Source organism: Dendrobates tinctorius, unplaced genomic scaffold (genome assembly GCF_039654945.1).
Source record: "Dendrobates tinctorius isolate UK_male_01 unplaced genomic scaffold, ASM3965494v1 ptg000368l, whole genome shotgun sequence".
Lineage (NCBI taxonomy): Eukaryota > Metazoa > Chordata > Amphibia > Anura > Dendrobatidae > Dendrobates > Dendrobates tinctorius.
This window is the reverse complement of record NW_027362034.1, coordinates 469,392-491,798: the sequence shown is the minus strand read 5'-3', so window position 1 is coordinate 491,798 and position 22,407 is coordinate 469,392. Positions and strand designations below refer to the sequence as shown.

The 22,407-nt window shown below is 46.7% G+C and overlaps 2 protein-coding genes across 2 annotated transcripts in view; both read left to right on the top strand.

Moving 5' to 3' along the window:
• Positions 1–22,407, top strand: part of LOC141075744 (uncharacterized) — a 559,419-nt gene that overhangs the window by 245,677 nt on the left and 291,335 nt on the right. The window lies entirely within an intron of this gene.
• The window catches only part of LOC141075743 (uncharacterized), a 230,131-nt gene continuing 227,498 nt past the window's right edge, over positions 19,775–22,407 (top strand). The window contains exons 1-5 of the mRNA XM_073562890.1: positions 19,775–19,904; positions 20,034–20,213; positions 20,298–20,421; positions 20,505–20,602; positions 20,801–20,891. Coding sequence (XP_073418991.1) covers positions 19,827–19,904; positions 20,034–20,213; positions 20,298–20,421; positions 20,505–20,602; positions 20,801–20,891 — 571 coding nt within the window. The 5' untranslated portion in view covers positions 19,775–19,826. The remainder of the gene's footprint in view (positions 19,905–20,033; positions 20,214–20,297; positions 20,422–20,504; positions 20,603–20,800; positions 20,892–22,407) is intronic.

The following is a 22,407-nucleotide window of genomic DNA, read 5'->3' as shown; positions in this document are numbered from 1 at the left end:
CTAGAAGTGTGAAGATTAATTTAAGAATTAAAACCAGAATTGAACCAGAAGGGAACTGAAGGTAACTGTACACAGTCACTGTAAACAATGTTTCTGCTTGTTTTCACCCCTATAATCCTTCACTTTCTGCTAATTCCCCTAATCCCTACTCCTAGTAAGGAACTGTTCATCTCTTCTTCAATCCTCCCCATCCACCTCACCTCCGCCTCAAAACTGTTCCTTAACATACAATCCTCTGTCTCCAAACACAGACAGCCCCCTCATGCCCTCTCCTGCTCCCACCTGCTAACACTTTCTCTGCTCCTTCTCACTGCTTGTGATATCTCCCCAAATCCTGGTCCTCCTCACCACATTCCCACAGTCATTTCTACCTCCCATCCACGCTCTATCACAACCTTCCGTAACCCCTCCAACCTTATACCCATTCACCCAGCCCCTGCTTCCCCAGTCCCACTAACAGGAGCTCTGTGGAACGCTCGCTCTGTCTGCAACAAGCTTTCCTACATCCATGATCTTTTTGTTACTACCAAACTTTCCTTCCTCGCCATCACCGAAACCTGGCTCACCCCTTCTGACACAGCCTCTCCTGCTGCACTTTCATATGGTGGCTTCCACCTTTCTCACACCCCCCGCCCCAGCAGCAAACATGGTGGAGGAGTTGGTTTTCTCCTGTCAGATACCTGCTCCTTCACCCCAATCCCACTGCCACCCTCTGTTACCCTCCCTTCCTTTGAGGTGCACTCTGTGCGCATCTACTCCCCATCCAACCTCCAACTGGCTGTCATCTACCGCCCCCCAGGGCCAGCCACCACCTTCTTTAACCACTTCACCACCTGGTTACTTCATTTCCTTTCCACGGACATCCCTACTATCATCATGGGCGACTTCAACATCCCCATTGACACTTCCCTCTCAGCTGCCACTAAACTCCTATCTCTCACTTCCTCCTTCGGCCTCACTCAATGGTCTTCTACAGCCACCCACAAAGATGGCCACACACTGGACCTCATCTTCACCTGCCTCTGCTCCCTATCTAACCTCTCTAACTCACCTCTTCCTCTCTCTGACCACAACCTTCTCACATTCTCTTCCCTCTTCACTCCATGTCTACAATCCCCACCCCACAAACTCTCACACCCTCGCAGAAATCTTAAACACCTTGACCTACACTCATTCTCTGAATCCCTTCTCCCTCTCACAGATATAAGTTCCTTACACAATGCGGATGACGCTGCCGCTCTATATAACACCACAATAGCTGTAGCTTTGGAATCCGCTGCCCCACTTACACATACCAAAGCTCGCAAAATCAACAGACAGCCCTGGCACACCAGCCTGACCAAAGAGCTGAGGCGAGCTTCCAGGGCTGCTGAGCGCAGATGGAAAAGATCCCACTCCAACGAGCACTTCATCGCATTCAAACAGTCCCTCACTACTTTCAAGACCATACTCGCCACAGCTAAACAAACCTACTTCTCATCTCTCATATCCTCCCTGTCTCCCAACCCTAAACAGTTATTCAACACCTTCAATTCTCTCCTCCGCCCCCCAGCACCTCCTCCCTCCCCACTCATCTCAGCTGAAGACTTTGCCTCATTTTTCAAGCAGAAGATTGATAACATCAGAGAAAGTTTTGGTCAACAACCCCCAGAACCCTTCCTCCCGACTTCCCAGCCCTCCACCTTCAAAACCAACTTCTTCACCATTACAGAAGATCGACTCTCCACTCTACTCTCAAGATCACATCTCACCACCTGTGCACTCGACCCGATCCCATCCCACTTCATACCAAACCTCACCACAGTCTTCATCCCAACCCTAACCCATCTCTTCAACCTATCACTAACAACTGGTGTTTTCCCCTCAAGCTTTAAACATGCCTCCATCACACCTATCCTCAAAAAGCCCTCTCTTGACCCATCCTCTGTATCTAGCTATCGCCCTATATCACTTCTCCCCTACGCCTTCAAGCTACTGGAACAACACGTCTACCTTGAACTGTCCTCCCATCTCTCTTCTTGCTCCCTCTTCGACCGCTTACAATCTGGCTTCCGGTCACACCACTCTACTGAAACTGCCCTTACTAAGGTCACCAATGACCTCTTAACCGCCAAGAGCAAGCGACACTACTCTGTCCTCCTCCTCCTGGACCTGTCGGCTGCCTTTGACACAGTGGACCATTCCCTATTATTACAGACCCTCTCATCCCTCGGCATCACAGACTTGGCCCTATCCTGGATCTCATCATACCTAACAGACCGGACATTCAGCGTCTCCCACTCACACACCACCTCCTCACCTCGCCCCCTATCTGTCGGAGTCCCACAAGGTTCAGTCCTTGGGCCCCTGCTGTTCTCTATTTACACCTTTGGCCTGGGACAGCTCATAGAATCTCATGGCTTTCAGTATCATCTCTACACTGATGACACACAGATCTACATCTCTGGACCAGATATCACCTCCCTACTAACCAGAATCCCTCAATGTCTGTCCACTATTTCATCCTTCTTCTCCGCTAGATTTCTGAAACTCAACATGGACAAAACAGAATTCATCATCTTTCCACCATCTCACGTGACCCCCCCTACGAACCTATCAATTACAGTAAATGACTGCCCACTCTCCCCAGTCCCACAAGCTTGCTGCCTCGGAGTAATCCTTGATGCTAATCTCTCCTTCAAACCACATATCCAAGCCCTTTCCACTTCCTGCCGACTTCAACTCAAAAATATTTCACGAATCCGTTCATTCCTCACCCAAGAATCTGCAAAAACCCTAGTCCATGCCCTCATCATCTCTCGCCTTGACTACTGCAACCTCCTGCTCTGTGGCCTCCCCTCAAACACTCTCGCACCCCTCCAATCTATTCTAAACTCTGCTGCCTGACTAATCTACCTGTCCCCCCGCTATTCCCCAGCATCTCCCCTCTGTCAATCCCTTCACTGGCTCCCAATTGCCCAGAGACTCCATTACAAAACCCTAACCATGACATACAAAGCCATCCACAACCTGTCTCCTCCATACATCTGTGACCTCGTCTCCCGGTACTTTCCTGCACGCAACCTCTGATCTTCACAAGATCTCCTTCTCTACTCCCCTCTTATCTCCTCTTCCCACAATCGCATACAAGATTTCTCTCGCGCATCACCCCTACTCTGGAACTCTCTACCATAACATATCAGACTCTCACCTACCATCGAAACCTTCAAAAAGAGCCTGAAGACCCACCTCTTCCGACAAGCCTACAACCTGCAGTAACCACTGATCGACCAAACCGCTGCACGACCTGCTCTACCCTCGCCTACTGTATTATCACCCATCCCTTGTAGATTGTGAGCCCTCGCGGGCAGGGTCCTCTCTCCTCCTGTACCAGTTATGATTTGAATTGTTTAAGATTATTGTACTTGTTTTTATGTATACCCCTCCTTACATGTAAAGCGCCATGGAATAAATGGCGCTATAACAATAAATAATAATAATAATAATAACACTACACTCCCTCACTTGTTTTCCCTCCTTCACGATTTTGAGAAGATCTCAGGGTTAAAAATTAACATTGATAAACCCGAAGCATTATTTGTAAATTTTCCTAAGACAGAGCAAACTAATATAGCCTCCCATTTTGGGTTTACAGACAAAGAACATTATCTAACATATCTGGGTATCAACTTAACAGCCAACAGGTCACCTCTGTTTAGGTGGAATTACTCTCCACTGATCCAAAACTTCCAGAGGGACCTGGATAGATGGGCTTCCTCAAAGTTACCCTGGCTCGGCAGAATACATGCATTTAAAATGGTGTCACTGCCTCGCTTCTTACATCTATTTAGGTCCCTCCCAATTATGGCCAGCCAGAACGTTCACTCAGTTAAGGTACTGTCACACTTAGCGATGTACCAGCGATCCCGACCAGCGATATGACGCGGTCAGGATCGCTGGTACATCGCTAAGTGGTCGCTAGTGAGCTGCCACACAGGCAGATCTCACTAGCGACATCGCTGGGGACGGGGATCGCTACTTACCTGTCACACCAGGCGATCCTGCGTCCTCCCGCCCGGCTCCACGCGTTGCTCGTCCTCACAGCAGGAATCGCCACAGGAAGCTGATGACGAGAAACAGTCCTGAATGTTCTCGCGCGATCAGCGATAATCAGCGGGGGAGCGGGTCGTAGGTAAGTATCAGACACAGAGATATCGCTAGCAATATCGCTATAACGTCACTAGTTATAGCGATATTGCTAGCGATATCTCTTAGTGTGACATGCCCTTTACACTCTATGATGTCTAAGTTTCTTTGGCTCGGAAAACAACCCAGAATTGTGCAAAAACTGATGTTCCATCACAGAAAAGAAGGGGGTTTATCCCTCCCTAATTTTACACTTTATTACAAGTCAGCACAGATTGCTCGATTAATAAGTGCGTGTTCATATCCCAATAGTCCGAGATGGGTTATTCTGGAATCATTTCTCTCCCAACCATTCTCTTTATCAGGCCTAATGTGGACCACAGACCGACTTCCACGGGGGTTAATGAATGTGGCTCCTTTTACAGTCCACTCGTTGCTTCTTTGGAGTAAAGTCCGGTTTAAATATAACTTACAATCAAGCCCTTCTCCCCTGACAGCTATATTACAAAACCCCATGTTCCCGCCAGGCTTTGAGCCACAATTTTTTTCTTGGTGGAAGCTGAAAGGTATTCATATACTTAAACATTTGTGTTCCCCATTTAATATCTTACTTGACAGACAGGAATTTGTTCAAAAATTTGAACCTCCAGTTAGGGAGGTAATGCGCTTGAACCAGATCTTCCACTTTGCAAAGCAGATCCTCCCGAGCGGTACTACTCTCAGGGCAACCAGTTTTGAAAATTAATGTCTAAATGACCCTTTGGGCAGGGGAACGATCTCATTGATCTACTATGCTATACATTCTCCACAAGATGATAAAAAATTGAAGTATAAAGTATGTTACAATGGGAGGAGGATCTGGGGTTTGAACAGTCAATTGATGAATGGTATCGTAGCTGTGACACCCTATCATGAGGTAGTCACCAGACTTCCCTTGTGGAGACCTCCTTAAAACTATTGCACAGAGTCTATTATGTACCGGAAAAAATTCACAGTATTTTTCCTAAAATCTCGGGAGACTGTTTTAGGGGCTGTGGAATATCTGGTGACATGAGACATATTTGGTGGTCTTGTACGGTGGTTTCTGGGCTTTGGGAGAAGGTGAAGCGTCTGATAGCACAGATGTATGGTGGACCGGTTGATCTGGAACCTTCTACTCTTTTACTGGGAACCAGGCCTTCCCGGCTTCCAGAAAGCTTTCAGAAGCTAGTAAACTACTTATGTATGGCCACTAAAATCCACATTACGGCAAAGTGGAAGTCGCCCTCACTGTCAATATCTATGGTGAAAGAGAAGATGAGCGACATTATGTTATTCTCATTTGTGGCCCCAGCGTTTCTTGTAGAATAAATCCCTTTCTCACACAGTCCTGTAGTAATGACTTTGTTCTCACGTTTTGTAGGAGGGTTCGTCTGACTCCATCTTATGTTATTAGTATAAGTGCGAGAGATGAGAGACCGACGACCGCAGTTTTACCGTGTGTGTCCGGCGTCAGTTCTACAGTGTGAGAGATGCAGGGTCTGTGACCGAGGCTGGGGGTATACGGGTGTATACAGCATACACAGAGGGGTCTGTGACCGAAGCTGGGGGTATACAGGTGTATACAGCATACACAGGGCTCTGCATCCAAAGCTGGGGGTATACGGGTGTAGACAGAGTACACAGGGATCTGCGACCGAACCTGGGGGTATACGGGTGTATACAGTGTACACAGGGGTCTGTTATCGAAGCTTGGGATATACGGGTGTATACAGCGTACACAGGGGGGTCCGTGACCAAAGCTGGGGGTAATAGAACAAACTGACGGCACATCTAGAACTAGTCTGAATAGGTGCATACCAAAAGGCAACTTACATATTAAATTAGAAAATGGTAGCACACCAAATATGAAATATGTGAAATACGAATAGCAAAAAAAAGCTGGGGGTATACAGATGTATACAGCGTACACAGGGGTCTGCGACCAAAACTGGGGATATATGGGTGTATAGTGAACACAGGGGGCTGTGACCAAATCTGGGGGTATACGGTGTATACAGCGTACACAGAGGGGTCTGCGACCGAAGCTGGGGGTATACGGGTGTGTACAGCGTACACAGAGGGGTCTGTGACCGAAGCTGGGGGTATACGGGTGTGTACAGCATACACAGAGTGGTCTGCGATCGAAGCTGGGGGTATACGGGTGTATACAGCATACACAGAAGGGTCTGTGACTGAGGCTGGGGGTATACGGGTGTATACAGCATACACACAGGGTTCTGAGACTGAAGCTGGGGGTATACAGGTGTATACAGTGTGAGAGACGCGGGGTCTGTGACTGAAGCTGGGGGTATACAGGTGAATACAGTGTGAGAGACGTGGGGTCTGTGACTGAAGCTGGGGGTATACAGGTGAATACAGTATACACAGGGGTCTGCGACTGAAGTTGGGTGTATATGGATGTATAGAGTGTACACAGGGGTCTGCGACCAAAACTGGGGATAAACAGGTGTAAACAGTGAACACAGAGGTCTGTGACCGAAGCTGGGGGTATACGGGTGTACACAGCGTACACAGAGCAGTCTGCGACCGAAGCTGGGGGTATACGGGTGTATACAGCGTAAAGAGAGGGGTCTGTGATCGAAGCTGGGGATATACTGGTGTACAGTCATATGTTAAAGTTTGGGCACCCCTATTAATGTTAACCTTTTTTCTTTATAACAATTTTGGTTTTTGCAACAGCTATTTCAGTTTCATATATCTAATAACTGATGGACTCAGTTATATTTCTGGATTCAAATGAGGTTTATTGTACTAACAGAAAATGTGCAATCTGCATTTAAACAAAATTTGACCAGTGCAAAAGTATGGGCACCCTTATCATTTTCTTGATTTGAACACTCCTAACTAATTTTTACTGACTTCCTGAAGCACTAAATTGGTTTTGTAACCTCATTGAGCTTTGAACTTCATAGCCAGGTGTATCCAATCATGAGAAAAGTTATTTAAGGTGGCCACTTGCAAGTAGTTCTCCTATTTGATTCTCCTATGAAGAGTGGCATCATGGGCTCCTCAAAACAACTCTCAAATGATCTGAAAACAAAGATTATTCAACATAGCTTTTCAGGAGAAGGATACAAAAAGTTGTCTCAGAGATTTAACCTGTCAGTTTCCACTGTGAGGAACATAGTAAGGAAATGGAAGGTACAGGTACAGTTCTTGTTAAGCCTAGAAGTGGCAGGCCAAGAAAAATATCAGAAAGGCCGAGAAGAAGAATGGTGAGAACAGTCAAGGACAATCCACAGACCACCTCCAAAGACCTGCAGCATCATCTTGCTGCAGATGGTGTCACTGTGCATCGGTCAACAATACAGTGCACTTTGCACAAGGAGAAGTGTTATGATAGAGTCACCGTAGGAGGCAGACACAAAAATAGAAGCTACGTCCAGAAAACCAGAGAAGTTGGCAACTATCAGATTGCAGACCCCTGAACCTATCAACACAACTAGCAGTAGCCGTGGGGGGTTCCTACGGATCCCTAGACCCCTCGATCACAGCCGGAGAGATAAATAGCCTAAAGACAGAAAAGGAAATCTAAACTGCCCCAGAGCAGACCCCAAAGCAAAACGCAGCCCCCCACAAATAATGACGGTGAAGCAAGAAGAAAGAACACAACACAGACAGAAAGATAGACTGAGCAAAGACGGGGCCCAAGCTAACTAGATAGGAAAGGACAGGAAGGCTGCTGTCTGCAATCCGTGAAAAACCCTATGAAAATAAGAGCCAACAGACTGACAGTGAAAAAGGCCCTGAAGACTCTAGGCTTCAAAAAGCTATGTCAGTACTCAGGAATATTCTGAAGACAGAGAAACCGGCAAAAGGAGATTCAGCTCACCCCAGCAGGGAGTGGCAGAATCCAGAAAAGCAAGGCAAACAAAAAGAAAACACAAATGCTAAAAGGCAAAGCAGAAAACTTAGCTTTAGAGGAGCAGGAATCAGACTGGTTTCCTAGAAGTCCACAGAAAAATCACCCGCAGGGCAGAAGGGCGTCGGAAGCCTTATATCCAGTCCGTGACTCCACTCAGCCAGTCATCATCATTAGACTCAGGTGCCTGATAATCAGGCTCACTACCTTCCTTCACCAGAATAGGGAGTTCACCAGACCTCAGTGACGAAGGGGAAAATGAACTCACAACAGTACCTCCCCCTTGAGGAGGGGTCACCGAACCCCCAACCACGCCACCAGGGCGATCAGGGTGAGCCCGATGAAAGGCACGCACCAATCTTTTGGCATGAATATCAGAGGCAGAGACCCAGGAATTATCCTCCTGACCATAACCCTTCCACTTAACCAAAAACTGGAGTCTCCGTCTAGCCAGACGGGAATCCAGTATTTTCTCTACCTCATATTCCATGTTACCTTCAACCAATACAGGGTCCGGAGGTGCCACCCCAGGAACAACTGGTTCAACAAACCTCTTCAACAAGGACTTATGGAACACATTATGGATTTTAAATGTGACAGGGAGAGCCAAACGAAAAGAGACCGGATTAATAATCTCCAAAATCTTGTAGGGTCCAATAAATCTAGGCTTAAACTTAGGAGAAGCCACCTTCATAGCAATATTTTTTGATGATAACCACACCATATCACCAATCTTAAACTGGGGACCAATGGTCCTATGTCGATTGGAAAACCGCTGGGCCTTTTCCTGGGAGAGAGATAACTTATCCACCACTTGGTCCCAGATTTGGTGCATTCTCTCCACCACAGTGTCAACACTTGGGCAGGCAGAAGGCTCCACCTGCCCTGAAGAAAATCGAGGATGAAACCCAAAGTAACAAAAAAAAAGGTGACATCAAAGTGGCAGAACTAGCTCTATTATTTAAAGAAAATTCGGCCAAGGGCAAAAATGAAACCCAATCATCCTGATCAGCAGAAATAAAACATCTCAAATACGACTCCAAGGTCTGGTTTGTTCTCTCTGTCTGCCCATTGGTCTGAGGGTGAAAAGCAGAGGAGAAGGACAACTGAATTCCCAGTTTGGAACAGAAAGTCCTCCAAAATCTAGACACAAACTGAACTCCTCTGTCAGATACAATGTTCTCAGGAATCCCGTGCAAGCGAACCACCTGTTGCAAAAACAGGGGCACCAACTCAGAGGAAGACGGCAACTTAGGGAGTGGTACAAGATGAACCATCTTAGAGAACCTATCACAAATCACCCAAATAACAGATATTCTTTGAGAGACCGGCATATCAGAGATGAAATCCATTGAAATATGGGTCCATGGCCTCTTGGGGACCGGCAAAGGCATCAACAACCCACTAGAGCGAGAACAAGATTTAGACCAGGAGCAAGTCCCACAGGACTGCACAAAATTCCTGACATCATGAGACAAGGTGGGCCACCAAAAAGATCGACTCACCAGATCTCTAGTACCAAAAATACCTGGATGACCAGCCAATGCAGAGCAATGAACTTCAGACATCACTCTCTTAGAATCATAGAATCGTAGAGTTGGAAGGGACCTACTGGGCCATCTGGTCCAACCCCCTGCTCAAAGCAGGATTCGCTAAATCATCCCAGTCAGATGTCTGTCCAGCCTCTATTTGAAGACTTCCATTGAAGGAGAACTCACCACTTCTCGTGGCAGCCTGTTCCACTCATTGATCACTCTAACTGTCAAAAAGTTTTTTCTAATATCTAATCTGTGTCTCCTCCCATTCAGTTTCATCCCATTGCTTCTAGTCTTTCCTTGTGCAAATGAGAATAAAGTTGATCCTTCTACAATGTGACAGCCCTTTAGATATTTGTAGACAGCTATTAAGTCTCCTCTCAGTCTTCTCTTTTGCAAACTAAACATTCCCAAATCCTGCAACCTTTCCTCATAAGACAGGGTTTGCAGACCGGTCACCATTCTGGTCGCTCTTTTCTGAACTTGCTCCAGTTTGTTGATGTCTTTTTTAAAATGTGGTGCCCAAAACTGGAGACAATATTCCAGATGAGGTCTGACCAAAGAGGAGTAGAGGGAAATAATGACTTCACGTGATCTAGACTGTATGCTTCTGTTAATACATCCTAGAATTGCATTTGCCTTTTTGCTGCTGCATCACACTGTTGACTCATATTCAGTCTGTGATCTATTAGTATACCCAAGTGTTGTGAGTTCATTTTCCCCTTCACTACTGAGGCCCGAGGAACTCCCTCTTCTGGTAAATAAAGGTAGTGAGCCTGATTATCAAACACCTGAGTCTGATGATGATGACTGGCTGAGTGGAGTCACTGACTGGATATAAGGCTGCCGACGCCCTTCTGCCCTGCGGGTGATTTCTCTGTGGGATCCTTGGAGACCAATCTGAATTCCTGCTCCTCTAAAGCTAAGTTTTCTGCTCGGCTTTTTGCATTTGTGCTTAGACTTTGTTTTGCTTTGTTTTTCTGGATTTCTGCCATTCCCTGCTGGGGTGTGCTGAATTCCTTTAGCTCTGTCTTCTGAAAATACCTGAGTGCTGATTTAGTTTTTGAAGCCTAGCTGCTTCAGGGTCTTTTTCATATCAGCTTGTTGGCTTATGTCTTTGATAGGGTTTTGGCAGATTGCAGACAGCAACCTTCCTTTCCTGTACTGTTTAGCTAGCTTGGGCCCCATCGTTTGCTCAGCCTATCTTTCTATCTGTGTGAGTGTTTTTTCATCTTGCTTCACCGTCATTATATGGTGGGGGCTGCCTTTTGCTTTGGGGTCTGCTCTGGGGCAGTTTAGATTTCCTTTTCTGTCTTTGGGCTATTTAGCGCTCCGGCTGTGATCGAGGGGTCTGGGGCATCGTGGGAGCTAGTTGTGTTGATAGGTTCAGGGGTCTGCAATCTGATAGTTACCAACTTCTCTGGTTTTCTGGACGTAGCTTCTATTTTTGTGTCTGCCTCCTACGGTGACTCAATCATAACACCCAAGTCTTTTTCACATGTGCTGTCACTTAGCCCTATTCCTCCCATTCTATATATGCTTTTTTCACTTTTTATTGCCCAGATATAGTACTTTGCATTTCTCCCTGTTAAAAACCATTCTGTTAGTTGCTGCCCACTTCTCCAGTTTATTTAAATCTTTTTGAATCCTCTCTCTCTCTTCTCTAGTATTAGCTAACCCTCCTAGCTTTATGTTATCAGCAAATTTAATCAGTTTACCCTCAATTCCTTCATCTAAATCATTGATAAAGATGTTGAATAATACAGGGCCCAGGACAGAGCCCTGTGGTACCCCACTTGAGACATTCTTCCAACTGGATGTGCAGCCATTTACGACCACTCTTTGGGTCCGATCACTAAGCCAGTTATGAATCCACCTAACAGTTGCCTTGTCCATTCCATACTTAGTCATTTTTTCAATAAGGATTGTATGAGAGACTTTGTCAAATGCTTTGCTGAAGTCAAGATATACTATATCTACAGCATTTCCTTGATCCACCCAATCAGTGATACCGTCATAGAAGGAAATTAAGTTAGTCTGACATGACTTATTAGTTACAAACCCATGCTGACTCTGTTTAATCACTTCATTCTTATCCAGGTATTGACATACATGTTGTTTAATAATTTGTTCAAAGATCTTTCCTGGTATAGAAGTCAGACTCACCGGCCTATAGTTGCCTGGGTCCACCTTCTTCCCCTTTTTGAAGATAGGAACAACATTTGCTCTTCTCCAGTCTTCTGGCACTTCTCCTGTTCTCCAAGAATTTTCAAAGATTATGGAGAGGGGTTCAAAAATTTCTTCTGCTATCTCCTTAAGTACTCTGGGGTGTAATTCATCTGGACCTGGAGACTTGAATTCATTTAGGTTAGCTAAGTGTTTCCTCACTATCTTTCTGTTTATAGATATCCTGGATTCTTCTATTCCCTAATAGGACAGTGAATAACAGTTGATGTTACATTTCCTTTCTGAGAGAAAACAGATGCAAAATAGGAATTTAAAAGTTCAGCCTTCTCAACATCCTGTCTTACCATTTCATCATTTTCATCCTGTAAAAATCCTATAGCATCTTTGACTTTTCTTTTACTTTTGACATATCCCCAAAATCCTTTATTATTGCTTTTGACATCTCTTGCAAGCCTCAATTCATTTTCAGCTTTAGTTAATCTGATTTGTGCCCTGCAGGTTCTGCAGACAGCATTATATTCTTCTTTAGATATGCCTCTCTCTTTCCATTTTATAAACATTTTTTTCTTCCTTTTTAGCATGTGCTTAAGTTCTGTGTTCATCCATCCTGGTTTCCTTAAATGCTTCCTATTCTTCCCTCTTTACGGAATTGTTAACAACTGTGCTTTGAGAATTTCATTTTTCAAGATTTCCCATCCTTCCTGGACATTTTTGTCTTTAAGGATATCCAGCCATTGGATCCCTCCAATTCTCTTTCTGAATCCCTTAAAATCTGCCTTTCTGAAATCTAACCTTGACGTCTGAGTCTTCACAGGTCTTCCGCCTCTAGTTATCCAAAATTCTAAAATAGCATGGTCGCTACCTCCTAGGGTCCCAGCCACTTTTACCTCCTCAACCATTTCCTCCCTGTTTATAAGGATTAGATCCAAGGTAGCAGTTCCCCTTGTTTTCTCCCTTACCTTTTGGAAGATAAAGTTGTCAGCAAGAGAGGATAAGAATTTCCTTGACCTGTTAGTTTTGCCTGAGAGAAATTCCCAACAAATGTCTGGATAGTTGAAATCTCCCATGACAACTATGTCATATTTTTTGGAGAACTTGGCCATTTTTTTTTTTTGGAGAACTTGGCCAGTTCTTCTTCCACTCGTCAGGAACATACAACTTTCCACTGGGACAACGCTCAGGTTTGTCCTCCTGGAACTCTTGCAGAGCAAGTCTCAAATCAGACGAGATGGCAGAAAGAACTACCCCTTCGCCTAAGATGGTAGCAGGCTTGGTCACCACAGGAGAATCAGCAAAGAAGCTCCTAGAGAGGGCGTCTGCCTTGACATTCTTAGTTCCAGGAAGAAAAGAGACCACAAAATCAAAACGTGTAAAAAACAAGGCCCACCTAGCCTGTCTAGGGTTCAAGCGTTTAGCCGACTCTAGGTAAATCAAATTCTTGTGGTCAGTGAGGACCACAACTTGATGTTTAGCTCCCTCCAACCAATGTCTCCACTCCTCAAATGCCCATTTCATTGCCAACAGTTCCCGATTCCCCACATCATAGTTACGTTCAGATGGAGAGAACTTTCGGGAAAAGAAAGCACAGGGATTCATTTTAGATGTTACAGGATCCTTTTGGGACAAAAGCTCCTGCACCAATCTCAGAAGCATCCACCTCTACCTGGAACAGGAGTGAGACATCAGGTTGCCGCAAAACCGGGGCGGAGGTAAATCTTCGCTTCAGCTCCTGAAAGGAAGCAACAGCCTCCGGAGACCAATTCAACACATCAGCACCCTTCTTAGTCAGATCAGTCAATGGCTTGGCAATACTAGAAAATTTTGCTATAAATTTCCGATAAAAATTAGCAAAACCCAAAAACTTCTGGAGGGCCTTCAAAGAAGTGGGCTGAACCCAATCATAAATGGCCTGTACCTTGGCCGGGTCCATTTCAATAGTTAATGGAGACAAAATAAATCCCAAAAATGAAATCCTCTGTACTCCAAAATGGCATTTCGATCCTTTGACATACAGGGACTTCTCCCTCAAGATCTGGAACACAGTCCGAATATGTTCCACATGAGAATCCCAATCCTTGGAGAAGATCAAAATATCATCCAGATAGATAATCAAAAATTTATCGACAAAGTCTCGGAAAATATCGTTCATGAAGCACTGGAAGACAGAAGGGGCATTAGTGAGCCCAAAAGGCATCACTAGGTACTCAAAATGTCCCTCCGGAGTATTAAACGCCGTCTTCCATTCATCCCCCTGCTTAATGCGGATAAGATTATAAGCCCCCCTGAGGTCAAGCTTGGTAAACCAGCAAACACCTCTAACTCTAGAGAATAGATCCAAAATCAGGGGTAACGGATACTGATATTTAATAGTAATTTTGTTGAGGGCACGATAATCAACACAAGGCCTTAAAGAACCATCCTTTTTGGCTACAAAAAAAAACCCGGCACCTAAGGGTGAAGAGGATGGTCTAATATGACCCTTCTCCAACCCAACGCCTCCTTAATATAGGACCGCATAGCCTCGTGCTCGGGTACAGATAAATTGAAGAGCCGACCCTTGGGAAATTTACACCCCGGGCTCAGTTCAATTGCACAGTCATAACTCCTATGAGGAGGCAAGGACGCAGACTCATTCTCACTAAATACATCATAAAAGTCCGCCAAATAGTCAGGAACATCATGCGACTGAGGAGAGGTGGAAAAAACCGGAGCCTCACTACAGGCACACCGACAACCCCAACTCACCACAGACACAGATTTACAATCCAAGACTGGATTATGAATTTGCAACCAGGGAAACCCCAGAACAACGGCATCATGCAGACCATGTAACACCAAAAATCTGCAATTTTCTTGATGGTCTGGGGCGACCCACATGACCACCTGGGTCCAAAACTGAGGTTTATTTTTCGCCAAAGGAGTAGCATCAATCCCCCTCAAAGGGATAGGCATCTGCAGAGGTGTCATCGGAAATCCACAACGTTTAGCAAAATCCAAGTCCATTAGGTTTAGCGCTGCTCCCGAATCCACAAAAGCCTTGGGGGAAAATGTGGACAGGGAGCAGATCAGAGTAATTGCCAGAAGAAACTTAGGTTGAACACCACCAACAGAAAACGTGTGTGCAAAGCGTTTCTCTCGTTTAGGACAAACAGAAATAATATGCGAGGCATCTCCACAGAAAAAACACAGCTTATTACGCCTTCTGAACTCCTGACGTTGCGCCTTAGACAAAACTATCACATTGCATAGGTTCAGACGTCTGTTCTACCGGTGGCAACACCTCTCGTGCAATCCTGCGTTCACGTAAACGCCGATCAACCTGAATGGCTAATGACATAGAATCGTCCAGACCAGAGGGAACAGGAAATCTCACCATAGTATCTTTTACGGCTTCTGACAAGCCCTTCCGAAAAAGAGCAGCCAAGGCATTATCATCCCAGGTAGTAAGGACCGCCCACTTTCGGAACTTTTGACAGTACAACTCTGCAGAATCTCGACCCTGGTTCAATGCCAACAGGGTCTTTTCAGCCTGATCAATAGCATTAGGTTCATCATACAACAACCCCAAGGCTTGAAAGAATGCGTTCACATTAGTCAGAATAGGATCATCTGGTTTCAAAGAAAACGCCCAATCCTGGGGATTGCCACGCAGCAAAGAGATGACAATTTTAACCTGCTGCGCGGAGCACCCTGACGAGTTAGGCTTCAAGGCAAAAAATAATTTACAATTATTTTTGAAATTCAAAAATTTAGACCGATCCCAAAAAATACATCAGGTGTAGGAATCTTTGGTTCAGCAGCATGTGAATGAGCAAGGTAGGCGGAAATTCCCCGCACTTCCGCAGCGAGCTGCTCCACACGATCAGACAATTGCTTTATCTCCATTGAGAGAAAAAAAAAATTCCCCCTACGGCCTCAGAGATATAGAGGAAAAAATATACACCCTTTTTTTTTTTTTTTTTTACAATTCTTTCCTGCTATTGAGTACCCTAGGATCTGCGGTATGGCGGGTGATTCTGTTATGATAGAGTCACCGTAGGAGGCAGACACAAAAATAGAAGCTATGTCCAGAAAACCAGAGAAGTTGGCAACTATCAGATTGCAGACCCCTGAACCTATCAACACAACTAGCAGTAGCCGTGGGGGGTTCCTACGGAGCCCTAGACCCCTCGATCACAGCCGGAGAGATAAATAGCCTAAAGACAGAAAAGGAAATCTAAACTGCCCCAGAGCAGACGCCAAAGCAAAACGCAGCCCCCCACAAATAATGACGGTGAAGCAAGAAGAAAGAACACAACACAGACAGAAAGATAGACTGAGCAAAGACGGGGCCCAAGCTAACTAGATAGGAAAGGACAGGAAGGCTGCTGTCTGCAATCCGTGAAAAACCCTATGAAAATAAGAGCCAACAGACTGACAGTGAAAAAGGCCCTGAAGACGCTAGGCTTCAAAAAGCTATGTCAGTACTCAGGAATATTCTGAAGACAGAGCAACCGGCAAAAGGAGATTCAGCTCACTCCAGCAGGAATGGCAGAATCCAGAAAAGCAAGGCAAACAAAAACAAAACACAAATGCTAAAAGGCAAAGCAGAAAACTTAGCTTTAGAGGAGCAGGAATCAGACTGGTTTCCTAGAAGTCCACAGAGAAATCACCCGCAGGGCAGAAGGGCGCCGGCAGCCTTATATCCAGTCCGTGACTCCACTCAGCCAGTCATCATCATTAGACTCAGGTGCCTGATAATCAGGCTCACTACCTTCCTTCACCAGAATAGGGAGTTCACCAGACCTCAGTGACGAAGGGGAAAATGAACTCACAACAGAGAAGCTGTATGGGAGAGTGATGCGAAGGAAGCCGTTTCTGCCAGCACGCCACAAACAGAGTCGCCTGAGGTCTGCTAAAGCACATTGGGACAAGCCAGTTACATTTTGGAAGAAGGTCCTGTGGACTGATGAAACAAAGATTGAGATGTGTGGTCATACAAAAAGGCGTTATGCATGGAGGCTAAAAACACAGCATTCCAAGAAAAACACTTGCTATCCACAGTAAAATTTGGTGGAGGTTCCATCATGCTTTGGGGCTGTGTGGCCAATGCTGGCACCGGGAATCTTGTTAAAGTTGAGGGTCGCATGGATTCAACTCAGTATCAGCAGATTCTTGACAATAATGTGCAAGAATCAGTGACGAAGTTGAAGTTACGCAGGGGATGGATATTTCAGCAAGACAATGATCCAAAACACCGCTCCAAATCTACTCAGGCATTCATGCAGAGGAACAATTACAATGTTCTGGAATGGCCATCCCAGTCCCCAGACCTGAATATCATTGAACATCTGTGGGATGATTTGAAGCTGGCTGTCCATACTCGGCGACCATCAAACTTAGCTGAACTGGAATTGTTTTGTAAACAGGAATGGTCACAAATACCTTCATCCAGGAACTCATTAATAGATACAGGAAGCGACTAGAGGCTGTTATTTTTGCAAAAGGAGGATCTACGAAATATTAATGTCACTTTTATGTTGAGGTGCCCATACTTTTGCACCAGTCAAATTTTGTTTAAATGCAGATTGCATATTTTCTGTTAGTACAATAAACCTCATTTGAATCCAGAAATATAACTGAGTCCATCAGGTATTAGATATATGAAACTGAAATAGCTGTTGCAAAAACCAAAGTTGTTATAAAGAAAAAAGGTTAACATTAACAGGGGTGCCCAAACTTTAACATGACTGTATACAGCAAAAACACAGGGTTCTGAGACTGAAGCTGGGGGTATATAGGTGTATACAGTGTGCACAGGGGTCTGCGACCAAAGCTGGGGGTATACAGTGTACACAGAGGGGTCCACACAAACACAGCTCCGCTCCGTACACCTCGTACACACACGGCTCCGCTCCGCACACCTCGTACACACACGACTCCGCTCCGTACACCTCGTACACACAGGGCTCCGCTCCGTACACCTCGTACACACACGGCTCCGCTCCGTACACCTCGTACACACAGGGCTCCGCTCCGTACACCTCGTACACACACAGCTCCGCTCCGTACACCTCATACACACACGGCTCTGCTCCGTACACCTCGTACACACAGGGCTCCGCTCCATACACCTCGTACACACAGGGCTCCGCTCCATACACCTCGTACACACAGGGCTCCGCTCCGTACACACACGGCTCCGCTCCGTACACCTCGTACACACAGGGCTCCGCTCCGTACACCTCGCACACACGCGGCTCCGCTCCGTACATCTCGTACACACGCGGCTCCGCTCCGTACACCTCGTACACACACGGCTCCTCTCCGTACACCTCTTACACACAGGGCTCCGCTCCGTACACCTCGTACACACACGGCTCCGCTCCGTCAACCTCGTACACACAGGGCTCCGCTCCGTACACCTCGTACACACGCGGCTCCGCTCCGTACACCTCGTACACACACGGCTCCTCTCCGTACACACACGGCTCCTCTCCGTACACCTCGTACACACACGGCTCCGCTCCGTACACCTCGTACACACACGGCTCCGCTCCGTACACCTCGCACACACACGGCTCCTCTCCGTACACCTCACACATGCGGCTCCGCTCCGTACATCTCGTACACACGCGGCTCTGCTCCGAACACCTCGCACACACACGGCTCCTCTCCGAACACCTCGTACACACACGGCTCCGCTCCGTACACCTCGTACACACACGGCTCAGCTCAGTACACCTCGTACACACACGGCTCCGCTCCATACACCTCGTACACACAGGGCTCCGCTCCGTACACCTCGTACACACACGGCTCCTCTCCGAACACCTCGTACACACGCGGCTCCGCTCCGTACACACACGGCTCCTCTCCGTACACCTCGTACACACACGGCTCCACTCCGTACACCTCGTACACACACGGCTCAGCTCCGTACACCTCGTACACACACGGCTCCGCTCCATACACCTCGTACACACAGGGCTCCGCTCCGTACACCTCGTACACAGACGGCTCCGCTCCGTACACCTCGTACACACAGGGCTCCGCTCCGTACACCTCGTACACACGCGGCTCCGCTCCGTACACCTCGTACACACACAGCTCCTCTCCGTACACCTCGTACACACACGGCTCCTCTCCGTACACCTCGTACACACATGGCTCCACTCCGTACACCTCGTACACACACGGCTCCGCTCCGTACACCTCGCACACACACGGCTCCTCTCCGTACACCTCGCACACACGCGGCTCCGCTCCGTACATCTCGTACACACGCGGCTCCGCTCCGTACACCTCGTACACACACGGCTCCTCTCCGAACACCTCGTACACACACGGCTCCGCTCCGTACACACACGGCTCCGCTCCGTACACCTCGTACACACACGGCTCCTCTCCGTACACCTCATACACACACGGCTCCGCTCCGTACACCTTGTACACACACGGCTCCGCTCCGTACACCTCGTAGACACACGGCTCTGCTACATCCACCCTGTAAACCCCTCCTGACCCCACACAGAAACTTCCCCTCATCCAGCACCATGACAACCAGTACAGCAGAGTCCTGTGCACACTGAGGCCCCGGATCATGTGACCCCTGACTCCTCCCCTCCTGTGACCTCATCACAGGTCCTGTGCGCACAGAGCAGCTGTAGAAATCTCCGGCCTCGGGGGTCTCACCAGATTTCGCTCTTTTCTTGCAGGGGCCGCAGTGGATTTCATCCTGGATCCATAGAGCTGAATAGAGGAGCGATGTTCCTTCACTCTGATGGGAATTGATGGTGACGTTGATGAGTCTATGAGGAACGTGTTCAGCTGCCGACTCCGAGGAGGAAACTGCTTGTTGTCTGTGGCCTAAATATATAGGTTTTATTAGTAGATGTCAGGGGAGAAAACTAAACCCTGTAAGATAATAAATCTCCTCCTATGTTTCCCTTATTATCTCCAGTAATTGTATTATTACACAGGATTCTTATGATGTTACATCGGATCATCTTCTTCTCATTCAGGTCTCTACAATATCGGATCCTCTCAGTGAAGATCTTCTACAAAAGAGAATTTTCCTGATTTACCCATCAAGGATGGATATGGACAGAGACAAGATGGCGGAGAGGATGTTACACCTCACCCTAGAGATCCTCTTCCGTCTCACTGGAGAGGTGAGAGATTCTGATGACGTCACATTACATCATTCTTATCTATGGGAATAACAGATGGACAGAACTGGAGAGGTGAGGACTCTGGAAATGTCTGTAGTGAGATTTATTAATGTGTCTCTCCATAACCAGGATTACACAGTGGTGAAGAAGACCTCTAGTGATCGCTGTCAGGACCCTGTGTCTGAGGGATGGGGAAGACCCCTGAGCCCAATCACGGGGCCTCCACCTCACCCCCTGATCCATGAGGACATCAATGACCAGAAGATCCTAGAACTCATCTACAAGATGATTGAGCTGCTGACTGGAGAGGTGACACTGCTGGGAATGCTGGGACATTATACAGTAACGCTATGAAGGGATCGGGGGGGATGATGGTATCATTGTATGTGTCAGGTTCCTATAAGGTGTCAGGATGTCGCTGTCTATTTCTCCATGGAGGAGTGGGAGTATTTAGAAGGACACAGAGATCTGTACAAGAACGTCATAATGGAGGTTCCCCAGCCCCTCACATCTCCAGGTAATAGACAGGACTAAATACACACGGCCTATAGTTATCTGTAAGTAGAGAATGAATTCAGTCCCTGTATGTGTTTCCTCCAGATCTATCCAGTAAGAGGACAACACCAGAGAGATGTCCCCGTCCTCTTCTTCCACAGGACTGTAACCAAGAAGATCCCAGTGCTCCTCAGGATCATCAGGTAGATGGAGAGAAGGTGTCAGGAGATCTCCCCTATGATGTGTAGACGGCTGTGAAGGTCTTGTGCTCAGTCTTGTTTTATCCACCAGTATTATATGTTTTATACTTGTGTAATGAGAACGGTGGAGATGGCAGGATTAGAGCTGATCATAGATGGGACTTCTCCATCTGTCAGTGACTTTTACAATATTTGTTTCAGGGTGAAGATCTGACCCATATTAATACTACAGAGACATATGTGAGAGATGATGAGTGGTGTAAAGAGGAGATTCCCACATATGACTACCCAGGTGAGTAGTAACCACTGAATGCAGAGAAGTCACAGATTCCTCTCAGTCACCGGCTGTGGCTGCTTTATCGGTGGTGTAGTCCGGCCGTATTACCATGTTCACCATTTTCCCTCTAGACCACAACATTCTCCTCCACCCAAAACTCTTCAAATTTCTTTGGGCATTGAAAGCCCTTTTCTATAGAACTTACAACCTGGAGGATCCACCTACCCCCTGGGATTAGTGTGAGGGTGATCCCTTAAAGCGAGATCTATATGATTGCTTGTACCTGACCCAATAAAGGCCGAGTGCGCGCTTAAAGGGTCACACTGAACGCAAAGTTAGGCCGGGATCACACTACTGTTGTGATGCAAGAAACTTGCACGAGTCTCTCGCATCAACACCCGTCACTGCTGCCGCTCATCGAGATTGGAGCTGCGGCTGCATAGAAATCCTAAAGTTTATTCTCCAGACAAAGAGACAGGAATTAGACAGGTAATGGCCAGAGCCTTCTAAACTATAAAGCCAAATGACAGCGTACGTAGAATGTGCTGACAAGATGAAAAATCTTATGCTGGACCTGTAAGAGAAAGCGGAGGGTAATGATGCTGTTGGCTTCCTAGATCCCTGAGATCTTATCGGATGAATCTTCTCTCCCTTCTGTGCTGCTGAATGTCTCATGGTTCCTAGGGATGAGCGAGTATACTCATTATACTCGGCGAGTAATGCGGTACTCGAATCCTGGCGAGTATTTCACAACTCTCCTCTCTAAGCTGTGCGTGGCTGATGGCTGTAATATACACTCACTGGCCACTTTATTAGGTACACCTGTCCAACTGTGTGTTAAGACTTAATTTCTAATCAGCCAATCACATGGCGGCAACTCAGTGCATTTAGGCATGTAGACATGGTCAAGACAATCTCCTGCAGTTCAAACCGAGCATCAGTATGGGGAAGAAAGGTGATTTGAGTGCCTTTGAACGTGGCATGATTGTTGGTGCCAGAAGGGCTGGTCTGAGTATTTCAGAAACTGCTGATCTACTGGGATTTTCACGCACAACCATCTCTAGGGTTTACAGAGAATGGTCCGAAAAAGAAAAAAAATCCAGTGAGCGGCAGTTCTGTGGCCGGAAATGCCATGTTGATGCCAGAGGTCAGAGGAGAATGGGCAGACTGGTTCGAGCTGATAGAAAGGCAACAGTGACTCAAATTGCCACCCGTTACAACCAAGGTAGGCAGAAGAGCATCTCTGAACGCACAGTGCGTCGAACTTTGAGGCAGATGGGCTACAGCAGCAGAAGGCCACACTGGGTACCACTCCTCTCAGCTAAGAACAGGAAACTGAGGCTACAATTTGCACAAGCTCATCGAAATTGGAAAGTAGAAGATTGGAAAAACGTTGCCTGGTCTGATGAGTCTCGATTTCTGCTGCGACATTCGGATGGTAGGGTCAGAATTTGGCGTAAACAACATGAAAGCATGGATCCATCCTGCCTTGTATCAACGGTTCAGGCTGGTGGTGGTGGTGTCATGGTGT